The sequence below is a fragment of the Erinaceus europaeus genome, chromosome 3 (genome assembly GCF_950295315.1).
Source record: "Erinaceus europaeus chromosome 3, mEriEur2.1, whole genome shotgun sequence".
Taxonomy (NCBI): domain Eukaryota; kingdom Metazoa; phylum Chordata; class Mammalia; order Eulipotyphla; family Erinaceidae; genus Erinaceus; species Erinaceus europaeus.
In genome coordinates, this window is record NC_080164.1 from 125,845,779 (window position 1) to 125,873,220 (window position 27,442).

Consider the following 27,442-nt stretch of genomic DNA (forward strand, 5'->3'; position numbering starts at 1 on the left):
GGGGATGGGGTATGGAACTCTGGTGGTAGGAACTGTGTGAAATTGTACCTTTTATCCTACGGTCTTGTTGATCATTCATTATTCAATAAAAAACAAACAAAAAACTTACCTATAGATGGAAATGCGAAGCAACTAGGTGAATCATCCAGGTCTCCTGCATGTAATGTGACTGGTTCTCTGGAAGCATAAGAATGGTCATGCTAGCATTTCACTTCAAAGACACAGCAATAAGCTTTGTGAAAAAGCAAGCTAGTGAAGGCTTGTAAAGTATATAATCACGCTGGCAGACATGATGCTAACTGTATAGACATTCCTATTATGGAAATTCAAAGTTATCTTTATGTACTCAATATCTGAAAACATTTTGCAGAATGATTTGTGTAATTATAACAATTTTATGTAATTAATAATAGCTAAAAATTAAAACAAAACACTCAAATACTTTGCTCCAGGTATAGTAGTAGTCTAGGAGATGCAATTTTAATAACCTACTAAAAAAAATAAAGACACAAGACAAAAACCAGACAAACAAAAACCAAACCAAATGTGGGTGCAAAGGGACCCTTCTGCACTGCTGGTGGAAGTGTAAGTTGTTCCAATCCCTGTGGAGAGCAGTCTGGACAACTCTCAGAAGGCTAGAAGTAGACCTACCCTATGGCCCAGCAATTCCTCTCCTGGGGATATATCCTAAGAAACTAAACCCATCCAAAAGATCTGTGTATATCTATGTGTATAGCAGCACAATTTGTAAAAGCCAAAACCTGTAAGTAACCTAGGTGTCCAGCAACAGATGAGTGGCTGAGAAATTTGTGATATATATTGAGAATAAGGAATTTATGTTTTCACCTCATCTTGGATACTTGAAGGAATCATGTTAAATGAGATTAGCCAGAAAGTGGGATGCATTGGATCAACCTTCTCATGGTGCATCCCGTGAGTACCCATTTATTGGGGAAACTGACGATCCTTCCTAGCCGACTGAATCCATATGGATCCCAGTCACTTTCAAAGCCAGCAACAAGCAGACATCAGGCTCAACCTGACGCTGTTGACTGGCTACGTAAGAAGGGCAAACGCTAGAAGAAGAAGCCAGAAAGAGAAGGATAGATATAAGATGATCTTTCTTATAGACAGAAATTGAGAAGTAAGAATTGAAGAGGAAACACAAAGCAGAATTTAGACTGGGTTTGGTGTATTGCACTGAAGTAAAGGATTTGGGGAGGGGAGCTTTCAGGTCCTGGTACATGATGGAGGATCTAGGTGTGGGGTTAGAATGTCTTTCAGAAAACTGAGAAAATTTTCACAGGTACCAACAACTGTATTTACTATTTACTGTAAGGCATCAATTCCCACCCCCACTAAAATGAAAAAAAAAAACAAACCCTAAAATAACATCTCCTTGTAATAGTACTATTACTATAAAACCATTAGCCTTACTTAAACCAGTTAGTTGAAACAAACCACACAGTTCTACTTGGATACTAATATGAGAATATTATGACAACAGTTATCAGAGTGTCTTTCTTGTGGATGGTTTGTAAGATCAACATTACTTTTTTTATTTTTTTCATCACCAGAACACTGCTCAGCTCTGGCTTGTCGTGGTGCAGGGGATTGAATCTGGGACTTTGGAGTTGCAGGTATGAGAGACTATGCATGACCATTACGTTATCTCCCTTGCCTAACACTATTTTTTATTGTTAAACTATATTATTATTATTTTTTTTAACTCTCAATTTCTCATAAGGGAATAGTCGAGTCTTCCAGAGGCTTTATTACATCTTATACCATCAAAAAATTAAATGCAGATGCAGATATAGGAATTCAGCTACCTTTTATTAAGACATTCATCAAATTATAAAATAAAGTCTTCTTTCATTTGGAAAATATATTTTTCATAATAAAATGTTACTATGGTAACATGTAATACATTTTTTGATGAATAAATAATTAAAATACTCTCAACGTTAAAAATACTTAAAATTCTGCAGGGCGAGGAGGTAAGATAGATAGGACACCTAGAAGAACATATAAGTTATCCTCCACCCCTATTTGCTTATCTCTGTTTCTCTACATAATAATAACAACAACAACAACCAGGACTGGCAATAAATTCACATTTATTTCCCAGTAGTTAAGGCAGCAATAAAAATGACTCATTAAAAAAAAATCAATAGATTGGAGAGATATAATTTACCCAGTACGGCACTAATATTGCTATGTGCCTGACACAGGTTTGAACCCTGGCACTACGTGTGAGGAACTATAGTTATAAAGGAAGTTCCAGGGCTATGATAGTGTTATGTCTGCCTGTCTGTCCATCTGTTCATCTGTCTATCTGTCCATCCATCTATCTTCCTTTTTTTTTAAATTTTTAAATATTTATTTATTCCCTTTTGTTGCCCTTGTTGTTTTATTGTTGTAGTTATTGTTGTTGTCATTGTTGGATAGGACAGAGAGAAATGGAGAGAGGAGGGGAAGACAGAGAGGAGGAGAGAAAGATAGACACCTGCAGACCTGCTTCACCGCCTGTGAAGCGACTCCCCTGCAGGTGGGGAGCCGGGGTTCAAACTGGGATCCTTATGCCCGCTTAACCCGCTGCGCTACAGCCCGACTCCCCATCCATCTATCTTCTATATAAAAAAGTGGCCCAAAGTAGTAAAATCATGCAAGAGGCTCAATTTCTATCACAATAAACAAACAGTCAAATAAATCCATGTAGGTAAAAGAGCTTTGGAATCTTCACTGGTATTTGTGAGTGAAAATACATCCTGAGACAAATAAATTTGAGAGAAAGTATATAAGGAGAAAAGTCATAGGAAGAAAGATCATGACTTTATCATGGACAGTTTTATTACCAGGGCATGGAGTTTTTATTCTTGCTGCAGTGGGCAATGTTGAGCCAAATTTTACCAGAGTAACGATTAAAAAAAACCCAAAAAACACGGTTTGAGAATTTTTTAAAATTTTATTATTTTTTTTCATTTGCCTCTTCTTATTTATTTGTTTATTTATTTATTAAAAAAAGGAGTCATTAACAAAACCATAGGACAAGAGGGGTACAACTCCACACAATTCCCATCACCAGCTCCCCATATCCCATCCCCTCCCTGATAGCTTTCCTATTCTTTATCCCCTATGATACAAAGAAGGTTCTGATAACTCAATTTTTTATAGGTGGTGAAAATAGAAAACAGAAAAGTAATTTTTTTTGTTCTGCATTGTTAGGGCAATATGATTCTAACTAAAGAACAGGGCCCATGACTGCTGTGCTCACTATTACAGTCTAAGAATCTAATACAGTATGGGACATTTCAGATGGCTCTTCTTCATCTTCTGCTTTGTCATCTCCCTTCTCCACTTCCCCTCCCCTTTCTGAGTTCTTCTAGCGTTTGCCCTTTCTGAGTAAACAGTAGTAAAGGGAATGTTTTGAAAGCTGGGGCTGGGGGTGGGTGTGGTACAATCATGCTTACCTGCTAAGAGTTTCACTTGACTTGCTGCCTTCAGTGGACTCCCTTAGTGAGTTGCTTCTGTTGGCAGAAAGATGAGAGAAAGTAAAGATCATATCATGTTAACTTAAAGGATAAAACAAAATTGGTCTTCTGAACATTGTTTTTAGACAAATACAGATTTGAAGGAGAACAACTACCCATGTTTGAGCCCTGGCCCCACTGCAATGTAGAAACTTTTGTGCTGTGGTATCTTTTCTTCTCTTCCTTTGTTTCTTTCTCATTGAAAAAGTCAGCCTGAAATGGTAAAACCCATGCAATGACAAAAACAAATAAATGAAAATAAACTGGAACATTAACTCTTCTAAGTGCAGAATGCAGTATGAAGAAAAGCTGGAAGACAAAATGAAATGTACTCTCTTTGAGAATCAGAAATACTCTGACTATAGAAGAGTATTAGAGTGAAATAGGCTGGGGACAAGTTAGGGAGAATCTTCAATGTCAGACTGAGAAACTATCTTTAATGTAGCAGACAGTGAGGAGCTACTGATGGACAATTTCTGTGTTTTAAATGAGCAACAAATCAATATTAACTTCTTTTTTTAAAAAAGATTTTATTTATTTATTTATCTATTTATTTATTAATGAGAAAGATAGGAGGAGAGAGAGAAAGAACATCACTCTGGTACATGTGCTGCTCGGGATCAAACTCAGGACCTCATGCTTGAGAGTCCGATGCTTTGTCCACTGCACCATCTCCCGGACCACTCAATATTAACTTATATTTTCTTTTTCGGATAATTAAATCTCAAAGTTGCCTTTATTTAGAGGTTATAGCTTTCATTTCTTTAATCCTGTTAGAATTTAATTAAAATTCACCAACTTAATTATTAGTGAAAAATAGAATTGTTTTCAGTAAGGTTCTTATACCAAGGTTGCTAGAACTCTTCTTTCTACTGCTTTCTTTTCAAAAACTATGTAATTTTCTAGATGACATACCTAGTAGAGCATGCATGTTACAGTACAAAAGGACCAGGGTTCAAGTCCTCAGCCCCCACTGTCAGGAGGGAAGCTTCATTATTAGTGAAGTAGTACTGTAGGTGCCTTGCCTTACCTTCTCTCCCCTCTAAATTTCTCTGTCTCTATCCAAAGTAAATGAATAAATATTAAATATTTAATCTGCCTAAAATATGTACAGGCAGAAAATCTTTGCATTTTTGTTAGGGCATACTATGTAAATATCTTCATATGTGTGAACCACAGAAAATTTTTTTTAAATTTCCCTTTTGTTGCCCCTTTTTAAAAATTGTTGTTGTAGATTATTGTTGTTACTGATGTCGTTGTTGTTGGACAGGACAGAGAGAAATGGAGAGAGGAGGGGAAGACAGAGAGGGGGAGAGAAAGACACCTGCAGATCTGCTCCACCGCTTATGAAGTGATTCCCTGCAGGTAGGGAGCCAGGGATCCTTACGTTGGTGGTTACGTTTTGTGCCATGTGAGCTTAACCTGCTGTGCTACTGCCCAACTCCCCACAGAAAACTTTAAAATGAGCACTAAAAATCTATGAACTTGATTCTGGAAAGTAAATTGTTTTAGTACTTATCACTGAAATTCTTTTTAGTTTCAGGTAAGCAATAAACCAGCTTTCCACTAATGGACCCCAAATGCCTATCAATTCCCATGTAAGCTGTCATGCTTTCCTAAATTACCTGATCACATAGGTAATTTTTGGATAACAAGGGTGGGGGAGACAGCATAATGGTTATGCAAAGGTCTTTCATGCCTGAAGCTCCAAAGTCCCAGGTTCAATGCCTCACACCACCATAAATCCCTTGTACCCCATAAACCAGAGCTGAATAGTGCTCTGGAAAAAATAAAATTTTTGGATAATTAACTGGACCAGAATCTCAGATTCTCCTTACCTATGACATATCTCTACTCTCAGAGTTGGTTCGGTAATGCAATCTCTTACTCTATCATCTCTGTAAAGGAAAATACGTACCCCTGTTATCTTACAATCTTGTTAATCGTTATTAAATCACTAATAAAAATTTAAAAAAGAAAAATATAACTAACTCTCAGTTAGTCATCAAATACCAATATTCAAATTCTATGTATATTAAAATAATCAATTGCTCATGTGTGTTTAACCCTTCTTCATGGATCAACATAGATATTAGTGTGACAAATAAATCTTATAAAGGGCTACCCCTGAAGTTAATCAACTCAGAAATGCTTTTGTTCCATGAATGACTAAAAACTTTACTGTTTTTAGGATTTGGTGGCATAGTTATTTGTAGTATTACAGAAAATTGGCATAAGTTTCTAAAGGCAGTTTCCAAAAACATACATGTTTAAAATAATCCGATATGATCCAAGTTCACCTTCAGTAGCTGAAGTGATAGAACTCTGATCAGGTTTGCTAAAACAATCTTTCAGACTTGTAAGTACTGTAGCAGAGTGGAAGGGGACTTTACTAGGTTGTACTTCTGGCTTTGCCTTTGTGCTTCATAGGAGAAGAAACTCAGTCAGTGGTTAAACTTATATGCTCATCAAATAAGTTTACTAATACTTTCTTAGCTTAGAAGGACTGTTATAGAGCTATCACAAAAATGAGTATTCCAGTGGGGTGTTTCTGACATGATTCAGAGAAAACAATGTTATAGTAGGTTAACTAGACTTGTTATTAATACTCTATTACCATTAATATCAATAAAATAGGTGACTATAGATAACATTTTTCTTGAACTAATATATACTAACTAAACATTTTAAGAAATTTGAAAAAAGATACTAGAGATTATTTATATGTATTATTTCAGAAAGTATTACTTTTAGATATTTGCCTTATAACCAGAGAATGAATAAGAAGAATTGCTACAGTATTCTTAGCTAGTATACAGTCAGTACTCTAGTGCCAAAAAAATAGCATTGGGCTGTTGAAATTTATGGCATATTTTTTTTTTGTGTATTTCTGTATAAGTATCACGCGCTAACCAACTGCGCCACTGGAGCTCCTCTGTGTATTTCTATACAAAAGAGTTATGACTTTTCTGACAACCCAATATAAACCATATTGGAATGTTTTAAGTTAATAACAATTTTGAAATACCATTTAAAAACATATACAACATGTGAAGCTTCACTGATTTCTACAGCTATGTGCAGAAAAAGACTGATAATCTAGTTGAATATTGAATACTTTTGGATCTGATCTTTTATTAGTTTGATATAAGTCGCTAACATGATTTAAGAGAAGGCCAAGGACTTTCTACTAGCTTATATCTATAGTTAAGTAGTTCTCAAGGTTCTAGTTGTAGCTTCATCATTAATTGTGCGGTAGCAGGCTAAAAGTTCAACTTTTAAAACTTGTATTTTTATCATTTGTAAAATGAAAGGGGAGGGATCCTGCCATGTCTTCTCCCATATAGTTATGATAATCAAGTAAGATTATAGGGACCAGGGAGATAGCATAATGATTATGCAGAAAACATTTATTTCGAAGACTCTCAAGTCCCAGGTTCAATTCCCTGCACCACCATAAACCAGAACAGAGAAGTGCTACGGTTAAAGAAAAAAAGAGGCAAATAAAATTATGGACATATAATTTCTTGCGAAATATAAATTACTACACAGATGTAACTTTGGGCAATCCCTTTCCCTGCCTACTTTTTGAGTAATCACACACTATTTTCTGTTGATGTCAACTTGTTTTATTTTTGCTAAACTCCACTACCATATTGTTACCCTGGTAACAACATCAGGTAGTTTTCGAACTTTTTTTTTTTCTTTTTTGCCTCCAGCGTTATCATTGGGGCTCGGTGCCTGAACCATGAATCCACTGTTCCTAGAGGCTACTTTTTTTCCTTTTGTTGCCCTTGTTGTTTATCATTGCTGTTGTTATTGTTGTCATTGCTGTCACTGTTGTTTGATAGAACAAAGAGAAATCAAGAGAGGAGGGGAAGAGAAAGATAAGACACCTGCAGACCTGCTTCACCATTTGTGAAGCGATCCCCCTGCAGGTGGGGAGCCAGGGGCTTGAAATGGGATCCTTACCCTGGTCCTTGGGCTTCGTGCCACGTGCACTTAACCCGCTGTGCCACTACCCGGTGCCCGGTTTTCAAATTTTTTAAAACCCCAGCTCCCAGAGAGTAAAACACAGACCACTTATGAACAAAGCTCTCCCATTGTGAAGTATAGTCAGTCTTACACAGCCCCATAAGAGACTCCCAGTGTTGTTGTTCTCGCATCTTCCTCAGTCTTTCCCAGAGGCACAGGGGGATCCTCATTGATGACACTTCTCAACTCTTGGAGAAGCTGTTTCAGGTCTCTTGTTGGATCTTCCTTTAATGTAGTAGGTTTCATAGAGTGCTGAATTAAAACAATTTACAAAACAAAGTCATTTTCTTTTTTCAGATTCATATATTGTTTCCTATTAGAAAGTTAATTCACCTCATAAATAGAAATTATTGTGGAGAAGGCAGAGGAAAAGAAAACTCACTTGTTACCACCCAGGGATAATTAGCAATAACTGATAAATCAATAATCAATGTATTGCTATATTTAGTTTATATATACTTACATATATGTATACACATGTATAAAACATACATATAAGGCCAACTATTTCTATATTTTTTAAAAATTTTTAAAAAAAATATTTATTTATTTTCCCTTTTGTTGCTCTTGTTGTTTAACATTGTTGTGGTTATTGATGTCATCATTGTTGTTGGCTAGGACAGAGAGAAATGGAGAGAGGAGGGGAAGACAGAGAGGAGGAGAGAAAGATAGACACCTGCAGACCTGCTTCACCGCCTGTGAAGCGACTCCCCTGCAGGTGGGGAGCCGGGGTTCGAACCGGGATCCTTATGCCGGTCCTTGTGCTTTGCGCCACCTGCGCTTAGCCCGCTGTACTACAGCCCGACTCCCCTATTTCTGTATTTTTAAGACAGTTTTTTTTTAAGTATTTTATTTGTTTTATTTTTTAAAGAGATGCAGAAAGAGAAAGACACAGAGAGAAATACCAGAGCACTGCACAGCTCTGGCTTTTGGTGGTGTGGGGGATTGAACCTGGCACTTCAGAGCCTCAGGCAAGAAAGTCTCTTTGCATAACCATTATGCTATCTACCCCCACCCTTTCTGTATTTTTATAAAGTATAATATACATATATTTACATATTTTTGTTTTAAAAATATCTTCTTATTCCATTAAATATTTACAACTACATGCAGGCAAAATAATTAGTCTTTTTTTTTTTTTTTTTTTTAGGACTGGACTAAGTTTATGAAGTTAAAGAAGTAAGGAACTCTTATGCTGGTCCTTGCGCTTCGTGTCACGTGCACTTAACCCACTGCATTACTGCCCGACTCCCAGGAACTCTTAATAAATGAATTCACCTGTCACATCTTACTGATGAAGAAAGAGATGTTCAACTTTTCCAAATCTTTTAGTTGGTATTTGGGAAGAACATAAAAATATTTTCAGACATATCATATCCTTGGATGAATATTTATAATATAATCAAGTGTAGATGTTTCCACATGATACATCAAGTGGGGAAACCAAATTATAGCCTGAAATTGTGCTAATGAGTATGTGAACTTCGTTGGAGCACATTCATGGCTGAAAGGTCATCAAGCATCATCAAGCAAATTCAGCCAATGTGTTTTATGCCAATGTAGCGCTATGCCTGTCACACAGACTGGCAGCTGAGGGAGGAACACTTCAAATCTTTCATTCTTTGGGCTTGACTTTTCTAAGTTTGCCCTTGACACTTATTATAAATGAGCAGTATAATGGAAAAATACATAATACTCCCCCCTGGTAGTGACATTTAGGTACTTCATGGGTAGTACTTTACAAGGTATAAAAAAGAGAGAGAAAACAATTTAATTCTATCACTTACTTAGCAGTTGAGCATTATTGGCCCTATGGCATTCTCTTACTGTGACTTCAATCTAATACTCTCTAACTTTTTAAAAGTAAGTGTTGCTTCTTCAATTAAAATACAAGCTTTATAGAGGCAAGAACTTGGTTTGATCATCAGTCTCTAAACACTATGTACCCATACTTTGTGTATAAAATCGCACATAATTAAGGTTGTACGGGTTTTGAAGATCACTTTTACTAGTTTAATATCCAGTCAGAAATGATGACTACACCTTAGCAATATAGTTATCTGTCTTTTATCTGACCAAAAACTGAGTAATATGCTTTAATTTGTAAGCTTTTATATAGTTTTAATCTCTTGAAAGAAAGACTTATTAAAGTGAATCTTCACCATACAACTTCTACCCCTGCTAATATTTTTACATCCTAATACTTAAAACAAGTCTGACATTTTCAGATAGAGAGACAGAGGGAAAGAAACAGAAGCTCCAAAGCTGCATTCAGTACTCTGAGAGCCAGACGCAAAACTGGGTCATGTGCATGGCAAAGTAGACACACTCTCCAGGTAAGCTATCTTGTTGCCCCAAAATGACAAGTTCCGAAGTTGACAAGTTTGAAGGGACAAGGCCTCAAATGAAATTATACCATGCTGAGGAAACTTCTAAATAATTAATTACCTAGTAAATGCCATTTTGTAAATAGCATATCTAATTCTTTATGGGTAATTATAAAAGAGATAATTTTTTTCCTGAACATACAACTCTTTCTTATTATAAAAGCATTTCATTTTAATTTCTCAGCACCGTTTTATACTTATTTTCCCTTTTGTTACCCTTGTTATTTTTTTATTGTTGCTGCAGTTAGTTGTTGTTATTATTAGATAGGACAGAGAGAGATGGAGAGAGGAGGGAAAGATAGAGAGGGGGAGAGAGGAGGGGAAGATAGAGAGGGGGAGAGAGGAGGGGAAGATAGAGAGGGGGAGAGAGGAGGGGAAGATAGAGAGGGGGAGAGCAAGATAGATACCTGAAAACCTGCTTCACTGCCTGTGAAGTGACTCCCCTGCAGGTGGGGAGCTGGGAGCTTGAACCGGGATCTTTAACACTGGTCCTTGTGCTTTGTGCCACGTGCACTTAACATGCTGTGCTACCGCCCGACTCCCTCTAATCACTTTTAGAACATATGATTTAAAAATCTCATGTGCATGTGCTAAAAGACTAATACTGTTAACATTTAATGTTACCTTTATATATATTACTGAGAAATTAATCTAGTGCTTTGTACATATTCCTTACCTCTGAACAGACCTGTCCTTGGTTCAGTTTTATTCTATAACATGTGTGCATGCATGTGTGTGTGAGTGTGTGTGTGTGTGTGTGTGTGTGTGTGTGAGAGAGAGAGAGAGAGAGAGAGAGAGAGAGAGAAAGGGAGAGAGAGAGAGACAGATGAGAGTGGGAGTGATACTAAAGCACTGATCCACCATCCATGGTGCTTCCCCTTGCTGTCCATGGTGGATCCTATGTGGGTGCCAAGGATCATACCTAGGGCCTCATACATGGTTAGTTCTGTGAACTATCTCCTGCTCCCTGGTAACATTCTGAAATGTTTCTCTCCTGATTTTTTTCAGTGTGTTCATTTATAGACTGAGCTGAGAGGACTGTTTTGGACTTGGAAGGCTTCAGTGATGAAGGATGTTAGGGTTCTTCTCCTTTTTGCCTTTCTTGTTGGCTGGTGCTTTGGGTCTCTCCAAAGTTGGAGGACAGAGTGAGGAGACAGTTTCATCTGAATAGTCCCTAGTATCATGTTTGGAGATCTCAGAAACAGGTTTATGAATTTTCTTCCAATCACTGGACTCTCAGAAGTTTATACCTCTGTATAGGCCACATTGGCTCTGTAATTGGTTCCCTTAACTGGTATCTCTTTTAAGATGACTTTTTCTATAGGACTGAATTTGGTTTACACTCTACATTTGTCCTCCATTGTGTGAAGTGCCACATGCCACCAAGGGAGTTGTTTTTTCTACTTTGTCAACTACAGAGGGGCCACAGAGTCTAGATTTCTCTTAAGAGCAGTCATAGTACCACCCCTTCCCAGGGGGATAATCTATCAAATACTAGAAGGATATCCTGGAAACTTCCTCTTTCACTTGGTGAGGGAATCACAGCTAAAAGGCTAGTCTCTCCAAATACTTCTATGACCCATTTAAATTTTGAGCTACCTCCTTCTATACCCTTGAACTCATGATAAGTCAAAAGTAGTAAAACTGATTTTGTGATCTTCTAGCTTGTGCTTCACAGTTGGTCTAGTACCTTGCTTTAGGAAACCTATGTTTTATTCTTGGTTAGAGGACTTCTGATAAAACTGAGAAGAGAGGTCATTTCATATATATATATATATATATATATATATATATATATATATATATATATATATATATATATATATTTCTTATCACCAGATATTTAGCCATTTGATACACAACAAGCATTTTCCCACTAAATAATAGCTAAAAATGTAACTGCTGATGACTGCATCAGTGTTTATAGCTTTTTAACCAATGACTTGTTGTCAAACTGGTATGATTTCAATTTTTGCTTTTACAAATTACTATTTAATGAATATCTCCATATTTTTGTGCCTATTTCTGTTCAGTTTGACTTCATATAATGTCACAGAGCATTCATTTCAGTGGCATAAATAGGTGAGCCCGTTGCTATGTAGATTGTAGGCCTGTTAACTAATGAAATTGATTTTTGGGAGTTGGGTGGTAGTGCAGTAGGTTAAGCACACATAGTGCGAAGCCACGTGTTTGGCTCAAGGATCCCGGTTAAAGCCCTCGGCTCCCCATCTGCTTGGGAGTCGCTTCACAATCAGTGAAGCAGGTCTACAGATGTCTTTTTTCTTCCCCTCTCTGTCTTCCCCTTCTCTCTCGATTTCTCTCTGTTCTATCTAACAACGACGACATCAATGACAACAATAACAACTACAACAACAATAAAAATACAAGGGCAACAAAAAGGAAAATAAAAAAAACTTAAAAAATGATTTTTATGTGTGTGATTTCTAAAATAGGTCTCATTCTTTTAAAAAAATTTTCCCTTTTGTTGCCCTTGTTGTTTTATTGTTGTAGAAGTTATTATTGTTGTTGATGATGTCGTCATTGTTGGATAAGACAAAAAGAAATGAAGAGAGGAGGAGTAGACAGAAGGGGAGAGAAAGATAGACACCTGTAGACCTGCTTTACTCCTTGTGAGGTGACCCCCTTGCAGGGGGGGAGCCAGGAGCTGGAACCGGGATCCTTATGCTGATCCGCGCTTCATGCCACATGCGCTTAACCTGCTGCGCTAATGCCCGACCCCGGTCTCTTTCTCTTTTCCTTCCTTCCTTCCTTCCTTCCTTCCTTCCTTCCTTCCTTCCTTCCTTCCTTCCTTCCTCCCTCCCTTTCTCTCTCTCCCTCCCTCCCTCCCTCCCTCCCTTCCTTCCTTCCTCCCTTCCTTCCTCCCTCCCTTCCTTCCTTCCTTCCTTTATTGGATAGAGACAGAGAAATCAAGAGGGAAGGGTGAAGAGCGAGAGAGAGAGACACCTGCAGTCTTGCTTCACCACTTGTGAAGCTTCCCTCCTGCAGGTAGGGATCAAGGGCTTAAACCTGGGTCCTTGTGCAGTATGTGTGCTCAACTGGGTACACTACCACTTGGCCCCAAGTCTCATTCTTTTAAAGTCAGAACTGTTTACTGGTTGCAGGGAAGCAAGTAGTTCTATAAATACATATTGTTAGAAGACAAAGCCTGAATTTTATGTTGCATATGTATTTTTTCTGAATTCAAATAGCATGAAAGTTTAAACTAAAAGAAAAAAACCAACATTAACATTTTAACTAAAAGGAATAAGACTATTTGGTGGTGAATAAAATTTTATGGTTAAAATAAATTTGCATTTAGTTTATAGAGAAAAAATATAGCATATACATCATTTCACCTTGCAGAGTACTGAATATACCACTAATATGCCTTTGCATTTGAAGTGATGGTTATTTTTTAATCTATCTCAGCATTAGCTTTATAATTTGGCAATATCTGTGATGCAAATAAAGTTGATTAATAATTGACCTAAAAAAGTATGGAGCCAAGCGGTAGTGCAGTGGGTTAAGCACACATAATGCAAAGCTGAAGGACCAGTGTAAAGATCTCAGACCTGGCAGGGGGCTCACCTGCAGGGGGTTCGCTTCACAAGCAGTGAAGCAGGTCTGCTGGTTTCTATCTTTCCTCCTTTCAATCTCCCCCCTCTCCATTTTCTCTGTCCTATCCAACAACAACAATGATAAACAACAAGGGCAACAAAAGGGGAAAAAATAGCATTCTGGAGCAGTGGATTCATAGTGCAGGCCACCGAGCCCCAGTGATAACCCTGAAGGCCATATATATATATATATATATATATATATATATATATATATATATATATACATACATATATATTTAATTCTATGGAATATTTAATCTTTGTTTCTCTCCAGAGAAGTATCAAATATTGAAGAAAACATTTTTTTATTCACCTGTCTGAATAATTCTAAAGTGCAATAATTGAAATGGTTAAAACTCACGATACAAGTTTTTTTTTGTTTGTTTTGTTTTTTGCCTCCAGGGTTATAGTTGGGGCTCAGTGCCTGCACTACGAATCCACTGCTTCTGGAGGCCATTTTTCCCATTTTGTTGCCCTTTTTGTTGTTATTGTCATTATTGTTGTTGTTGGATAGGACAGAGAGAAATCAAGAGAGGAATGGAAGACAGAAAGGGGGAGAGAAAGACAGGCACCTGCACACCTGTTTTACCGCCTGTGAAGAGACTTCCCTGTAGGTGGGGCACCGAGGGGTCGAACCTGGGTCCTTATATCAGTCCTTGCGCATTGTGCCACGTGCGCTTAACCTGCTGCGCTAGCGCCCAGCCACCCAGATATAATTTTAAATGAAATTCTTCTCAGTTTAAAATTATTTGCACTATGTGTGATCAGACTACCTACATGAGACAGGAAGCTGGCAGTAGACTGGGAGGAGGGGACATTAGAATGAGACCGGGCTGCTGATGACTGAGGCAGGCGAGGCTTCACAGAAGGATTTGAGGTATATCCAGGACCTTGAAGTTCCTGGAAAACAATACAGACATGAGCAAAATAATTACCAACCTTCAAATATAATTATGAAATCAATACATATTTTTATAAAAATAATCTCAGTCTTGTATTGTGAACTCCCACAAAGTTATAAGCAAAAGTATTAAACAATATGATTCTAAATGTCTATGTTACTCTTTTGAAGTAATGTATGGAGCTGAGGATTATACTTTTATGCTTGGCAAGAGTAGAGAACTATCACAGTCATTTCTAACCTTTGCTATTAATACCCTATGCTACTAATACTGGCATCCTACCTGCATATGGTAACTATGGAATGCTTTTGCTTGTGCAGATAACCATTACAGAGATGTTAAAATATATCTATGATTTAAAAAATACTTGGAAATAAACATATGCATTAATAGAAAATGTTCTCTTTTAAAAGAACACATGTTGGGGTGGTGGTGCACCTGGTTGAATATTCGTTACCAAGTACAAGGACGTAGATTCAAGCTGCCAGTCCTCACCTGCAGCAGCATAAGCTTCATGAGTGGTGAAGCAGTGCTGCAGGTCTCTCTCTCTTCCCTCTCTATCTCCTCTTCCCCTCTCAATTATCTCTGTCCTCCAAAATAAAAAAAATTAAAAATAACTAAAAAGGGAGGGGGGACTGGGTGGTGGCACACCCAGTTAAATGCACATAGTACTTTGTGCAAGGACCAGAGTTCAAGCCCCCATTCCCTACCTGCAACAGGGCCACTTCACAAGCGGTGAAGCAGGTCTGTAGGTTTCTATCTTTCTGTCTCCCTCTTCCCTCTCAATTTCTCTCTGTCCTATCAAATAAAATGGATAAAAGGAGGAGGAGGAGGAGGAGGAGGAGGAGGAGGAGGAGGAGGAGGAGAAGGAGAAGGAGAAGGAGAAGAAGAAGAAGAAGAAGAAGAAGAAGAAGAAGAAGAAGAAGAAGAAGAAGAAGAAGAAGAAGAAGAAGAAATGGTCACCAGGAGTGGTGGATTTGTAGTGTACCAAGCCCTAGCAATAAATTTGGAGGCAAAAAAAAAAAAAAAACAATAAAAAAGAATACGTTTGTCATGCAGACTTTATCATTTTTTGCTATTCTACAAAGAAACCAAAAATACTTGGCATTTTTGGGTCTTTGCATTTGCACTCACTATGTGTGCAGAGGCCACTTCTCAAAGAGCCTCAAGGCAAGTACTTCGGTCTTTCCTCCACTTATTATGATTATAAATTTAACATAAAGCATGACACTTCAATACCATATATGAAAAGAATAGGTCTTAATATGTAACAATGTACATATAACTTTTATTAGATAATGCTGAAAGTACACCTGAATATATCTAGGTACATGAAGAAGATTTTAAAAATATGTTAAACAGGGTGGGGGTAGACAGCATAATGGTTATGCAAACAGACTATTAAACTGGGGTTCCAAAGTCCCAGGTCCAATCCCACACACTAAGATAAATCAGAGCTGATCAGTGCTCTGATAAAAAGAAAAAAAATAAAGTATGCCAAACAAAGAATTAACTTTGCTTAAACTACTATATATGATGAAAAAACAGACTTTACTTTTACATCCAAAGTATGTTGAAGCTTTAGGCGTACAGATTCTTGTTCCTGACGCTGTATTATATCCTGACATTCTGCAAACTGCAAAGATGCCTACAATTAAACAGCAACACATGCTTTATCCACTATTTCTTCATGCAATTTGTTTTATTAACCTATCTCTTCAAGTAAACTCCCATTTTAGCATACTAAATCACATGTCTCTAAGTATTGGCTTTACTCAGTAAACTGAGAGTTATTAAGAGGCTATGTTTTTCTTTCTTTCTTCTTTTTTTTTTTTTTTAACCAGAGCACTGCTCGGCTCTGGTTTATGGTGGTGTGGGGGATTTAACCTGGGACTTCAGAGCCTCAGGCATGAGAGTCTCCTTGCATAACCATTATGCTATCTACCCTCTGCTCAAGAGGCCATGTTTTTATCCTTGGTATAATCAGCATCTATAAAGTAAATAGTATGTAGCAAGCACTCAAAGTAATTGGATAAAAATGAAATGGTCACTTGTGCTATGTAAACAATACATAAAAATAACCATAACAGGAATTCATTGAGTAATTAAATCATTTTTAAAGATCAATTGCCATAGATAAGATCACAGATCATTTATCTAACCATGAAGTCTGTAATTCCTTCCTTCCTTCCTTCCTTCCTTCCTTCCTTCCTTCCTTCCTTCCTTCCTTCCTTCCTTCCTTCTTTCCTCCCTCCCTTGCTTCCTTCTTTCCTCCCTTCCTTCCTTCCTCCCTTCCTGCAATTTAAAACAATTTGATTTATTTACAGTATGGATCGAATGTTGTTTCAAGGAGCAGGATGTTGTAATATGATTCGTCAGGTATCTTCCAACCATGACTCTTATTCTCTCCCCCTCATATTATTTTATGGGGGGGGGATAATATTTTAAAGGAAGTTGCTGAAACCTGGGTATGACTTATCTCTCCACACCACTCCTACTGCCAACTCAAGTATTTCTTCACCATTCTGTAATATATGCCTGGTATCCTCTTTCCACCTCTTATCTCCCCCCTAGTCCAGAATCCTTTAAATCTCCTATTTCTTAACAGTCAAGAACTAATTTTGGTGCACTGGGAAGATAGCATATGGTTATGCAAAAGCCTTTTATACCGGAGACTCTGAAGTCCTGTGTTCAATCCCCAACACCATAAACCAGAACTGAGCAATGCTCTGGTTAAAATAAATAATAAAATAAAAACAAGGACTAGTTTTGGTCTATTTGCAGGCTAAGATTTTAGGTGACACAAAGATTTACTCCTTTATAATAAATATCAAGGACAGATATGTCATTGACCTTTCTCATTAATTTTCTCCCTTCCTTCCTTTTGTATTTTTAAAAATATTTTATTATTCCCTTTTTGCTGCCCTTGTTGTTTTTTATTGTTGTAGTTACTAATGTCGTCGTTGTTGGATAGGACAGAGAGAAATGGAGAGAGGAGGGGGAGACAAGGAGAGAGAAAGATAAGACACCAGCAGACCTGCTTCACCACCTGTGAAGTGACCCCCTGCAGGTGGGGAGTTGGGGGCTGGAACTGGGATCTTTACACTGGTCCTTACACTTTGTGCCACCTGCTTTTTTTTTTTTTTTTTTTTTAAGAGGGAGTGACACCACAGCACCAGAGCTATGATAACTCACTGTAGTATTGGAACTCCAACATGAACTGTGCACTTGGCAAGATATGTGCCACACCTGGTGAACTATCTCTCTGGCCCAACCTTTCTCATTTTTTAAGCTGTGTTTTTAATCTCCACTCTTCCACACCCCCCAACCCCCACCTCCAGAGCACTGCTCAGTTCTGATTTCTGGTGGTGCTAGGGATTGAATCTGGGATCTCTAGCCTTAGGCATGGATTTTTTTTTTTTTTTTAATAATCATTGTGCTATTTACCTAGACCTCTCACCTGTATATTAAAAAAACATTTTATTTATTTATCAACATAAGATACAGAAGTAGAAAAAGGTAGAACCAGAGCATCATTCAGGCACATAAGCTGACTGGAAATGAACTCAAGATTAATGCTTCTGAGTTCTGTGCTTTACTCACAGTGCTGCCTTCCAGGCCCTGCACTTCTTAAGCTCTACCAACTGACATTAGTACTACTTTATTTTGTATCACCAGACTGTGTTCTAACCAGTGTTCAGGTCATTTATTGTTGTAAATCAGTTGGAGGCAACTTTAGATATTAAAGGTCACTAAGGATACAAGAGCCTTTTATATCTTACAGTTCCTGTGATCATGTTAGCCTAAAAATAATTTGGTAAAAATATATACATCACGACTAGTTTTTAAGTTCGTAGGAGCCCTCTTATAGGATATGTGTTTTTTTTTTCTTATGCTTGGTGCTAATCATAACAGACTCATTTCCTATCAACATGGAACTCTAGGTCTTTACTTTTTTAAAAAAATTAAGGGCCATAGTTATTGTTGTATTCATGATTTTCTTAATCTAATGTATAAACTCATACCATCATTTCACATAGTTAATAGCTACTTAGTTGATAACTTTGTATAATTAGTTAATAATAATCACCTTATCAAGAGCAACCTCCATATTAACAACCTTTTCCTTTAAACGGCGTTCCTGGGATCTCAAGACTTCTAGTTCTCCGGCCATTTTGTTTTTTTCTGTTGCAATACTATTTAATTCCTGGCTTAATTTATTCTTCTCTTCTTTTAGGAAATGTTTTTCCTATATTACAGAGGAGACAATAGCAGATAATATGCCAAGGTATGATAGAAATAGAATGCTATCAGGGGTCGGGCATTGCCACACCTTATTGAGAACTCATGTTACCATGTGCAAGGACCTGAGTTCAAGCCCCTAGTCCTGATCTCTTGGTCGGGGGGGAGCTTCATGAGCAGTGAAGTAGTGCTGCAGGTATCTCCCTTTCTTACTCTCTATCTCCCCTTCTGCTTTCAGGTTTTCTCTGTCTTATCTGAAAATAAATATCAACAAATATTAAAGAAATACAAAGCTATTATGTAAAGGTTTCAATTAAGACTTCATTCATATGTCATTTATTTGCTTCTGAGTTGGACCTGGGAGCTGCTGGAGTTAGGTTAACCATGGACTTTCTCTTCATCATGCCTAATATTGTTGTTTCCTTATAAATTTATCTTTGTTAAATCTACATTTATTAGATGTATTGATACAAAATGAAACAGTGTCATGGTGAATTAAGTCCTCATATATGAATTTATTGGGACTTATATAAAGGACAGTAGATATTTAAAGAAGATTGATTTATATGAAAACTCTTACAAATTTTTATCTTATTTTAAGGTTAAAATTTCATTTTATAAATGCTTAAGGCACACTCTCTAACATAAAAAGAAATGCAACTTACAAGTGACCTGTGGTTTAGTGATAAGAATGAGTTTACTGATATGGAGTTTTTGGTATTTAATAAAGTCCCACTAAAATTATTTTATTCCTTAAAATAGTTTATGAATTTGAAAAAAGAATATATAGTTCTTAAATATATATTATTCAATTACTTATGCTTTTCTTCTTTAAAAACACTTTTTTTCATAGAGTGAATGCTCACTTTGAAAGTAGAAAAGTCCCTGTGACTTTAATATGCCCATTTTTTTATACCTAGATATAACTAATCATTGTATCTGATATCCACTTACTCATAGCCCTGTCACTCAGCACAATCCTGACTTTTTTCCTCAGAAAACTGCTGCTCATATCTGGCTTTGGTGGTTCTAGGGACTGAACCTGGACCTTTGGTGCCTCAGGCATGAAGTTTTTTTTATACAACCTTTATGCTATCTTCTCCACACCTGACTTGTTGATACATTAATTTCCTGTGATAAATTATAGGGATAATGAAAAAATCCATGAGTTTGTTTTGCAAAAGAATTGAGTACCCTTTAAGAAGAAACGAACACCAGATAATTCAGTCATGGCTGAAGCTGGTGGTGACATATGGCCAGATAAAATGTTATTGGGAGGTGAAGGTATGCAAGACAAAGAAGATAAAAGGTCAAATCACTGCAATATACATGTTCAGTACAAAAACTTTTTTTCTTCCACATCAGGCAGAAAAGCTTTCAGAAAGAAAGAGGGATTCAAGACACTTGCTATTTGCAGAGGATGTCACTGCCTGTAGATGAATAGTTTCCTATGAAGGGGCAGGCATCTCTGCTGACAACAGGCACTTAGATGCTCTATGTACCCTCAGGAAGGATGGGCATTGCTTTATGTTCCAGAGAGGTAACTAACTGAAGAAGAAAGAGAAATGGTAAAATTAGGATAACAGAAAAGGAGAGAAAGAAAGGGTGGAGAGAAAAAAGAGGAAATAAGTCCATAAAATGAGAGATATGCACAAACAAATATATCTGTTAATATTCAGTCTTCTTCTAAAGTAGTTTAGCAGTTCTTTGGACTATGAGAAAAACAATTCTTTTAGTTGCCTTTATTGTTTTCTACACATGTTCTTTATTTTTCTCGTTTTCATTATGACTCAGCTCCCTTACAACTGTCTTTTTGAAACTGGTAATCTGCTATAAAGTGACTTGTACAATTTCATTTATAAATAATATTAGATGATAGCAATAAGCTAGACAGAGCTGTTCAGTAATACACAAAAAGTATTCATGCATGTTTATTTAATACCTATCTGCCAGTGATCTCAAGTTACCATGTAATAGAAGCCAATACCAAGAACCTCTGGTAGTACAGAAAAATATTCTTCCACCCCTCACCATAATTCATAAACTACAATGTTTGCTTCACACTTCCTCAAGCAAACTCCAGGTCTTTACCTTTTTTTTTTTTAAACCAAGGGTCATGCTTATTATTGTATCCATATTTTTCTTAATGTGTAAACTCATACCATCATTCTATTAGATTAGATTTGAAATTTTTTAATGTGTCACTGATGAATTATTAACAGTGTTCCTAATTCTCTTGCTTACATAAATTCTGTGGTTTTTATTGCACAATTTTACAGAGTACAGTGAGTTTAGATATCTAGACAGAATTTACATAATATGTAAAGTTATACCAGATTTGATTGATTCCTTGTTTACAACCATTCTCTACTTCTTTTACTAAAAAATCATCTTATTGGGGAAATAATAACTTACAGGACAGTTGACACATGTATATAATTTATTTTCCTGTGATAATTAGCTGCACACAACTTCTAAAGGATTTTTTAATCCCCATTTTCTGAACTTAAAAATACAAGTTATTTCAAGACCAACTCAAATGTTTCTTCAGTAATTTTTCCTTCATCCTCTCAGGCAGCAGTAACCTTTTCTCTATCTTCCATCATACTTTGTATCTCTACTATGCCTTAGTCTGTCTTATAGCTCACTAGCGAGTGAACACACTGGTTTTACTAATCCCTTTAGTTACTTACTTTATTTGAATTTGTCATGGCCTCTTCCAAAAATTGTATCTTGCTCTGAAGGGCATCTATCTGACCTCTTTTAGCTGTGATTTGCTTTTGCATCCCCATTGCCACTTTCATAGCTGTAGAAATGGGGAAAGAAGTAAACTGTGACTTTGAATTTTAAAAATTTGCTTTGATAGAGAAATTATGATCTATAAGATAGTTATTATCACATGGAGTTTTTAAAGTTTCTCGAATTTGAGGAGTTTACTATAATTTGAAGGCAGTTTCAAGTGAGTAGCTACACACAAAGATCTTCAAATTTCACAATACTATAACAATACTATACAAATTCAATACAATACTATACTATAACAAATTCCAGGATTCATATCTTGAGCATATATATATATATATATATATATTTTATGATTTCTCTATGAATGGAGTCAATTTATTATTCTTCTAATGGTAATAATAATATTCAAATTCACACACATGTAAGAAATATGTACATATATATATTTATTTATTTTGCCTCCAGAGTTACTACTGGGGCTCAGTGATGGCACTATGAATCCACTGAAATGGTGGCCATTTTTCTCCCCATGTTATTGGATAGGACAGAGAGAAATTAAGAGATGAGGAGGAGATAAGGAGAGAGAAGGATAGACACCTGTAGCCCTGCTTCACCACTTATGAAGCTTCCTCACTGCAAATGGGGAGCAGGGGGTTGAACCCTGATACTTGCGCAGATCCTTGCACTTCATAGTATGTGTGCTTAACTGGGTGTGCCACTGCTGGACCCCCTACATTTAATCTTTACTGATTTTCCCCCTAGAAACTTGTATTTAAAATACCACACAAATGTTAGTAATCTTTTTAAATATTCCAACAGTATCACAACATACTCAAAATTTCATTCTCAGGTACCTGGAACACATTGTTTTCTCAATAATCAAAACAATAGTATTGACATATATAAGTATTTTGTAAAACTGGTGACAGGGTAAAGAAAGTTCTAGAAAGGTACTCAATATTGTATACCTAAGCTACTACAGAATACTGAAAATACATATGACATTCATTCTTATTCAGGAACTCGAAGTTAGAACTTCTGTGCTGTTTTTATATCCATTCAAGGAAAGAGGTTTGAAATGTCACTGCTTTCAATCAAGTTCAGAGATCAAAAAGAAAAACTGTGAGTAAATAAAATGTCTGACTTCTCACAAACAAGATGCAGCTCCTCTCATTCAACTGTCAAAAAAAGAGTTAACAGAGGCAGAGAACACTGATTTATTAGTAGGCCAACAGACAGACATTGTTTGCTTACCACTCTGAAGAATTCTGGTTTGAGTGGATCACAGTTGGCTGTCAAAGGTGATTTTCTTGAGAAATATTTTTACTTTAAGCTGATTTTAATCAGTGAAAGACAAGCATTTGAATATAAACCTAGGATTACCTAGTCAATTTAACAATTGTGTCATGACTGGGCAGTTATAGAGATGTCTGGAACGCAGGGAAGAAGGGACTCAGTAAAGATGGGGAAGGGAACAGATGTTCTGTGGGCTTCTTGACCAACCTTTTTAAATCACACCATTTTCTTGATGGAAGAACTAAACCTCCAAGAACAGAAAAAGTATGAAATGCTTTGTGTAAGGGGGCATGTCAGTCTTTTCTGTGTCATCCCAATTTTAGCATGCGCACTTCTGAAGTGAGTACAAAAATAAATCTTTTTTTTTTTTTTTTTTTTTTTGCTTCTAGGGTTATCACTGGAGTTTGTTGCCTGCACTATGAATCCATTGCTCCTGGAGGCCATTTTTTTCCCATTTTGTTGCCTTTGTTGTTGTTGTTGTTCGCTAGGACAGAGAGAAATCAAGAGAGGCGGGGGAGACAGAGAGAGTGAGAGAAAGACACATGCAAACCTGCTTCACTGCCTGTGATGTGACACCCCCCCCCCCCCCGCAGGTAGGGAGCTGGGGGCTTGAACTGGGATCCTTATGCCGGTCCTTGTGCTTTGCGCCATGTGTGCTTAACCCACTGTGTTACCACCTGGCCCCCCAAGACTAAATGTTTTAACAAAAATATTTATAATTCAGAAAGTGTAAGCTTTAGATATTGTTATAGTCAGCAAATATAGCAAGAATGATATGGAGAGACCACCTGGGACCACAAGACAGGACTAGAACTACTCTGGGAACCCACCAAATCACCTGAACATCCAGAGACCACAACTCTGCCCAGACTACTACTTCTACCTAGTTGAGAAACTTCTCTAAAGAACAAGGAATATCAAAGATCACCTGAAACTGCAACAAGATGAGACTGGGACTACTTTGGGAACTCACCAAGTCACCAGTCAGTGAAAACATGTGTGGCTTGTGGACAAAGAGGAGCCTAAGGAGAAATTCCTGGGGCTAAAGCCCATATCTACTCCTGAGTGGCTGGTAACAGTCTGGCAGTTTGCCAACTGAGGAGCCACCTCCAGTCTGTTTTATCAACCAATGACTGTTGAAAGGAGGAGAGGATTCCCCTAAGACCCACAAAATACAACTGTGATTCTCCATTTGCAACTGCCCTCAGTGGCTGGAACAGCACGGGGGAGACCCTGTGCTGACATCAAGAGGCAGAGAACTGACCAGGAAACTCAGGATAAGATCTACACCCTGTTGCTCAACAATTTGTTTGGCTTCGTATGTTAACTCTCTTTTCAATCACCAGGTTCCAGATGCCACCAGGATGCTGGCCAGGCTTCCCTGGACTGAAGACCCCACCAATGTGTCCTGGAGCTCAGCTTCCCCAGAGACACACCCTACTAGGGAAAGAGAGAGGCAGACTGGGAGTATGGACCGACCAGTCAATGCCCATGTTCAGCGGGGAAGCAATTACAGAAGCCAGACCTTCAACCTTCTGCAACCCTCAATGACCCTGGGTCCATGCTCCCAGAGGGATAGAGAATGGGAAAGCTATTAGGGGAGGGAGTGGGTTATGGAGATTGGGTGGTGGGAATTGTGTGGAGTTGTACCCCTCCTACCTTATGGTTTTGTTAATTAATCCTTTCTTAAAAAAAAAAAAAAAGATCTACACCCTGGTGGTCTAGCGGTGGGGCTGTATAGTGGGAGCCTTTCCACACTGTTCTGATGAGAACATGGTTAATAAATGGCTCAGAACCTACAAACTATAAAAGGGACTTGTTTAGAAACTCTCAAGGCCCAGTAGTGCTGCCTGGGTTGACAGAGAAGCTGAATTGAGCACAGAGTTTTGGACCCTTGGGGTGTGGGAGTCTCTCTGCATAACCACTGTGCTATCTCTCTCATACCCAGCATGATCTCTTGGTGAGGAGTGAGTTATTAAGCTAAAAAAACCTACTTATAGTTTAAAAGCCCTCAGGCTTTCATAGCCTACAGGGAAGAAAAAGGACAAAAGAGGTGCTTTAACAGCCACTGTGCTTCAACTCAGGGATTGAGATAACATCGAAACAACTGTTAATTTACACAACTGTGCACTCATTAAGTACCTTACTTAGACACAAGTCAATCCAGGCAAGAGTGATCAGTGGACTGAAAAGTACTAAGAGAAGGACCTCATAACACACTATAATAATAGTAAACAGGGACAGGGTGGTGGTGCACCTTGTTGAGTGCACATGTTACAGTACAGAAGGACCCAGGTTCAAGTCCCTGGTCCCCACCTATAGGAGGGAAGCTTTATGAGTGGTGAAGCAGTGCTGCAGGTATCTCTCTGTCACTCTCCCACTCTGTCTCCCCATTCCTTCTAGATTTCTGGCTGTCTCTATCAAATAAATAAAGACAATAAAATTAAGACAAATAATAGTTAAACAAGTTGTACCCCTCTTATCCTATGGTTTTGTCAGTGTCTCCTTTTTATAAATAAAAATTAAAAAAATAATAATGTTTAAACCAATGAGAAACATTGGAGAAATGAACCACACAAAAGTCCAGCTAAAAGCTCCCCAAAGGTAGAAGCAAAGAATGAGATCAATATCAAAATACTAATTGAGGAATTAGTCACAGGAGTGAGGAAAGAGTTTGAAAGAATTCTCATCAGAAATGCAGAAATAACAAATGAGACTCTGAAGGAAAACACTAACTATCTTGAGATAATTAAAGAATTGAAAGCTTAAGTAGCTGAGCTAAGAGCACAACTAGCTGAATAAGCTAATACAGTATTGATAAGAACAGGGTAACAAAATAGCTGAGCTACAGAAAGCAACAGAGGGGAGAGAGAATAGAATAAATGAGGCAGAAAGCAGAATTAGCAAGATTGAGGATGAGTTAGAGAAAATTAAGAAAGAAGGAAGAGATCTCAAAAAGAGATTAAGAGATACTGAAAACAACAACAGAGACATATGGGATGACTTCAAAAGAAATAATATACACATTATAGGCCTACTAGAGGAAGAAAGAGAGGGAGGGGAATAAAGCATTCTACAGGACATAATAGCTGAGAACTTCTCTAGACAACATAAAAGACATAAAGGTGCAAGAAACCTACAGGCTCCAAACAGAATTGACCCAGAATTATAGACACCAAGACACATCATATTTAGAATGAAAAGGAATAAGGATAAAGAAAAGATCCTGAAGGCTGCAAGAGAAAAAACAAAGAGTCACCTACAAAGGAAAACCCATAAGATTAGCAGCAGACTTCTCCACACAAACACTACAGGCCAGAAGAAAATGGTAAGATATCTACTGAGTGCTCAATGAAAAAAGGCTTTCAACCAAGACTACTGTATCCTGCTAGACTGTCATTTAGACTAGATGGGGGAATAAAAACCTTCTCAGACAAACAACAGTTGAAGGAATCAACTATCACCAAGAAAGCCCTGAAAAAAGTTCTGAAAAGTCTTTTATAAACAATCAGATCACCATAAACATACCATGTATCAGAACACTCTAAAAATCTATAATAATTGCATTAAAATATCTTCAATCTATAATATCAATAAATGTCAGTGTCCTGAATTTACCTATTAAAAGGCACAAAGTAAGAAGATGGATCAGAAAACACAACACAACCATATGTTGTCTGCAGAAATCCCACCTAAGTCAAAATGACAAATACAGACTCAAAGTGAAAGGATGGAAAACCACCATACAAGCCAATGGAACACACACACACACACACACACACACACACACACACACACACACACACATACACACACACACACACACACACACAAGGGCAGGAATAGCTATGCTCATATCTGACATGTTAAGACCTTGAAATAAATAAAATTTAAAAAGATAAGGATAGACATTACTTAGTGCTCAGAGGATCAATAAATCAAAAAGACTTAATGATTATAAACATCTATGCACCCAAGGAGAAGGCATCTAAATACATCAAATATCTACTGAAAGAGCTACAGCAATATATTAACAGCAACACAGTACACCCCACTCTCTCAACTTGACAGATCATCCAGGCAGAAAATCAATAAGGAAATGAGGTACATGAAGAGCTAGATAAACTAGAACTATTGGACATTTTCAGAATAAAAATGGTGATTTCACTGTTTTCAGCCCATGTTGGATGGAACTTGCAGAAATTATGTTAAGTGAAAGCCAGAAACAGAAGAATGAATATGGGATGATCTCATTCAACAGGCAGAAGTTGAAAAACAAGATCAGAAGAGAAAATACTAAGCAGAACCTGGACTGGAGTTGGTGTATTGCACCAAAGTAAAAGACTCTGGAGAGTTGAGGTCCTGGAACAGGTTGGCAGAGGACCTAGTAGGGGTTGTATTGTTGTGTGGAAAACTGAGAAATGTTAATGCATGTACAAACTATTGTATTTACTGTAGACTGTAAAACATTAATCCCTCAGTAAAGAAAAAAAGAATTATATGGAAATTTACATCAATGATTTTAAAAAAGTAATTGCTATCTTATTTACTGAGGTTTGATAATTACTGTGACTATAGAGTTATAGAGGCCACACACCAGATTTTTATGCCTGGGTCCCAAAGATTGCAGATTCAGTCCTCAGGAGCACCGTATGACAGGGCTGACTAATACTCTGGTCTCT

At 37.3% G+C, this 27,442-nt stretch overlaps 1 protein-coding gene across 10 annotated transcripts in view; it reads right to left on the reverse strand.

Moving 5' to 3' along the window:
• CCDC158 (coiled-coil domain containing 158) overlaps positions 1–27,442 on the reverse strand; it is a 91,327-nt gene that overhangs the window by 10,121 nt on the left and 53,764 nt on the right. For 6 of the 10 annotated variants that reach the window (XM_060187897.1, XM_060187903.1, XM_060187894.1 and 3 more), the window contains exons 14-21: positions 21,413–21,525; positions 18,568–18,726; positions 16,033–16,125; positions 14,353–14,475; positions 7,660–7,820; positions 5,372–5,431; positions 3,474–3,530; positions 110–177 (exon numbers count right to left, since the gene is read on the reverse strand). In XM_060187897.1, coding sequence (XP_060043880.1) covers positions 110–177; positions 3,474–3,530; positions 5,372–5,431; positions 7,660–7,820; positions 14,353–14,475; positions 16,033–16,125; positions 18,568–18,726; positions 21,413–21,525 — 834 coding nt within the window. The remainder of the gene's footprint in view (positions 1–109; positions 178–3,473; positions 3,531–5,371; positions 5,432–7,659; positions 7,821–14,352; positions 14,476–16,032; positions 16,126–18,567; positions 18,727–21,412; positions 21,526–27,442) is intronic. The other 4 variants (XM_060187898.1, XM_060187899.1, XM_060187901.1 and 1 more) reach the window with 3 other exon arrangements.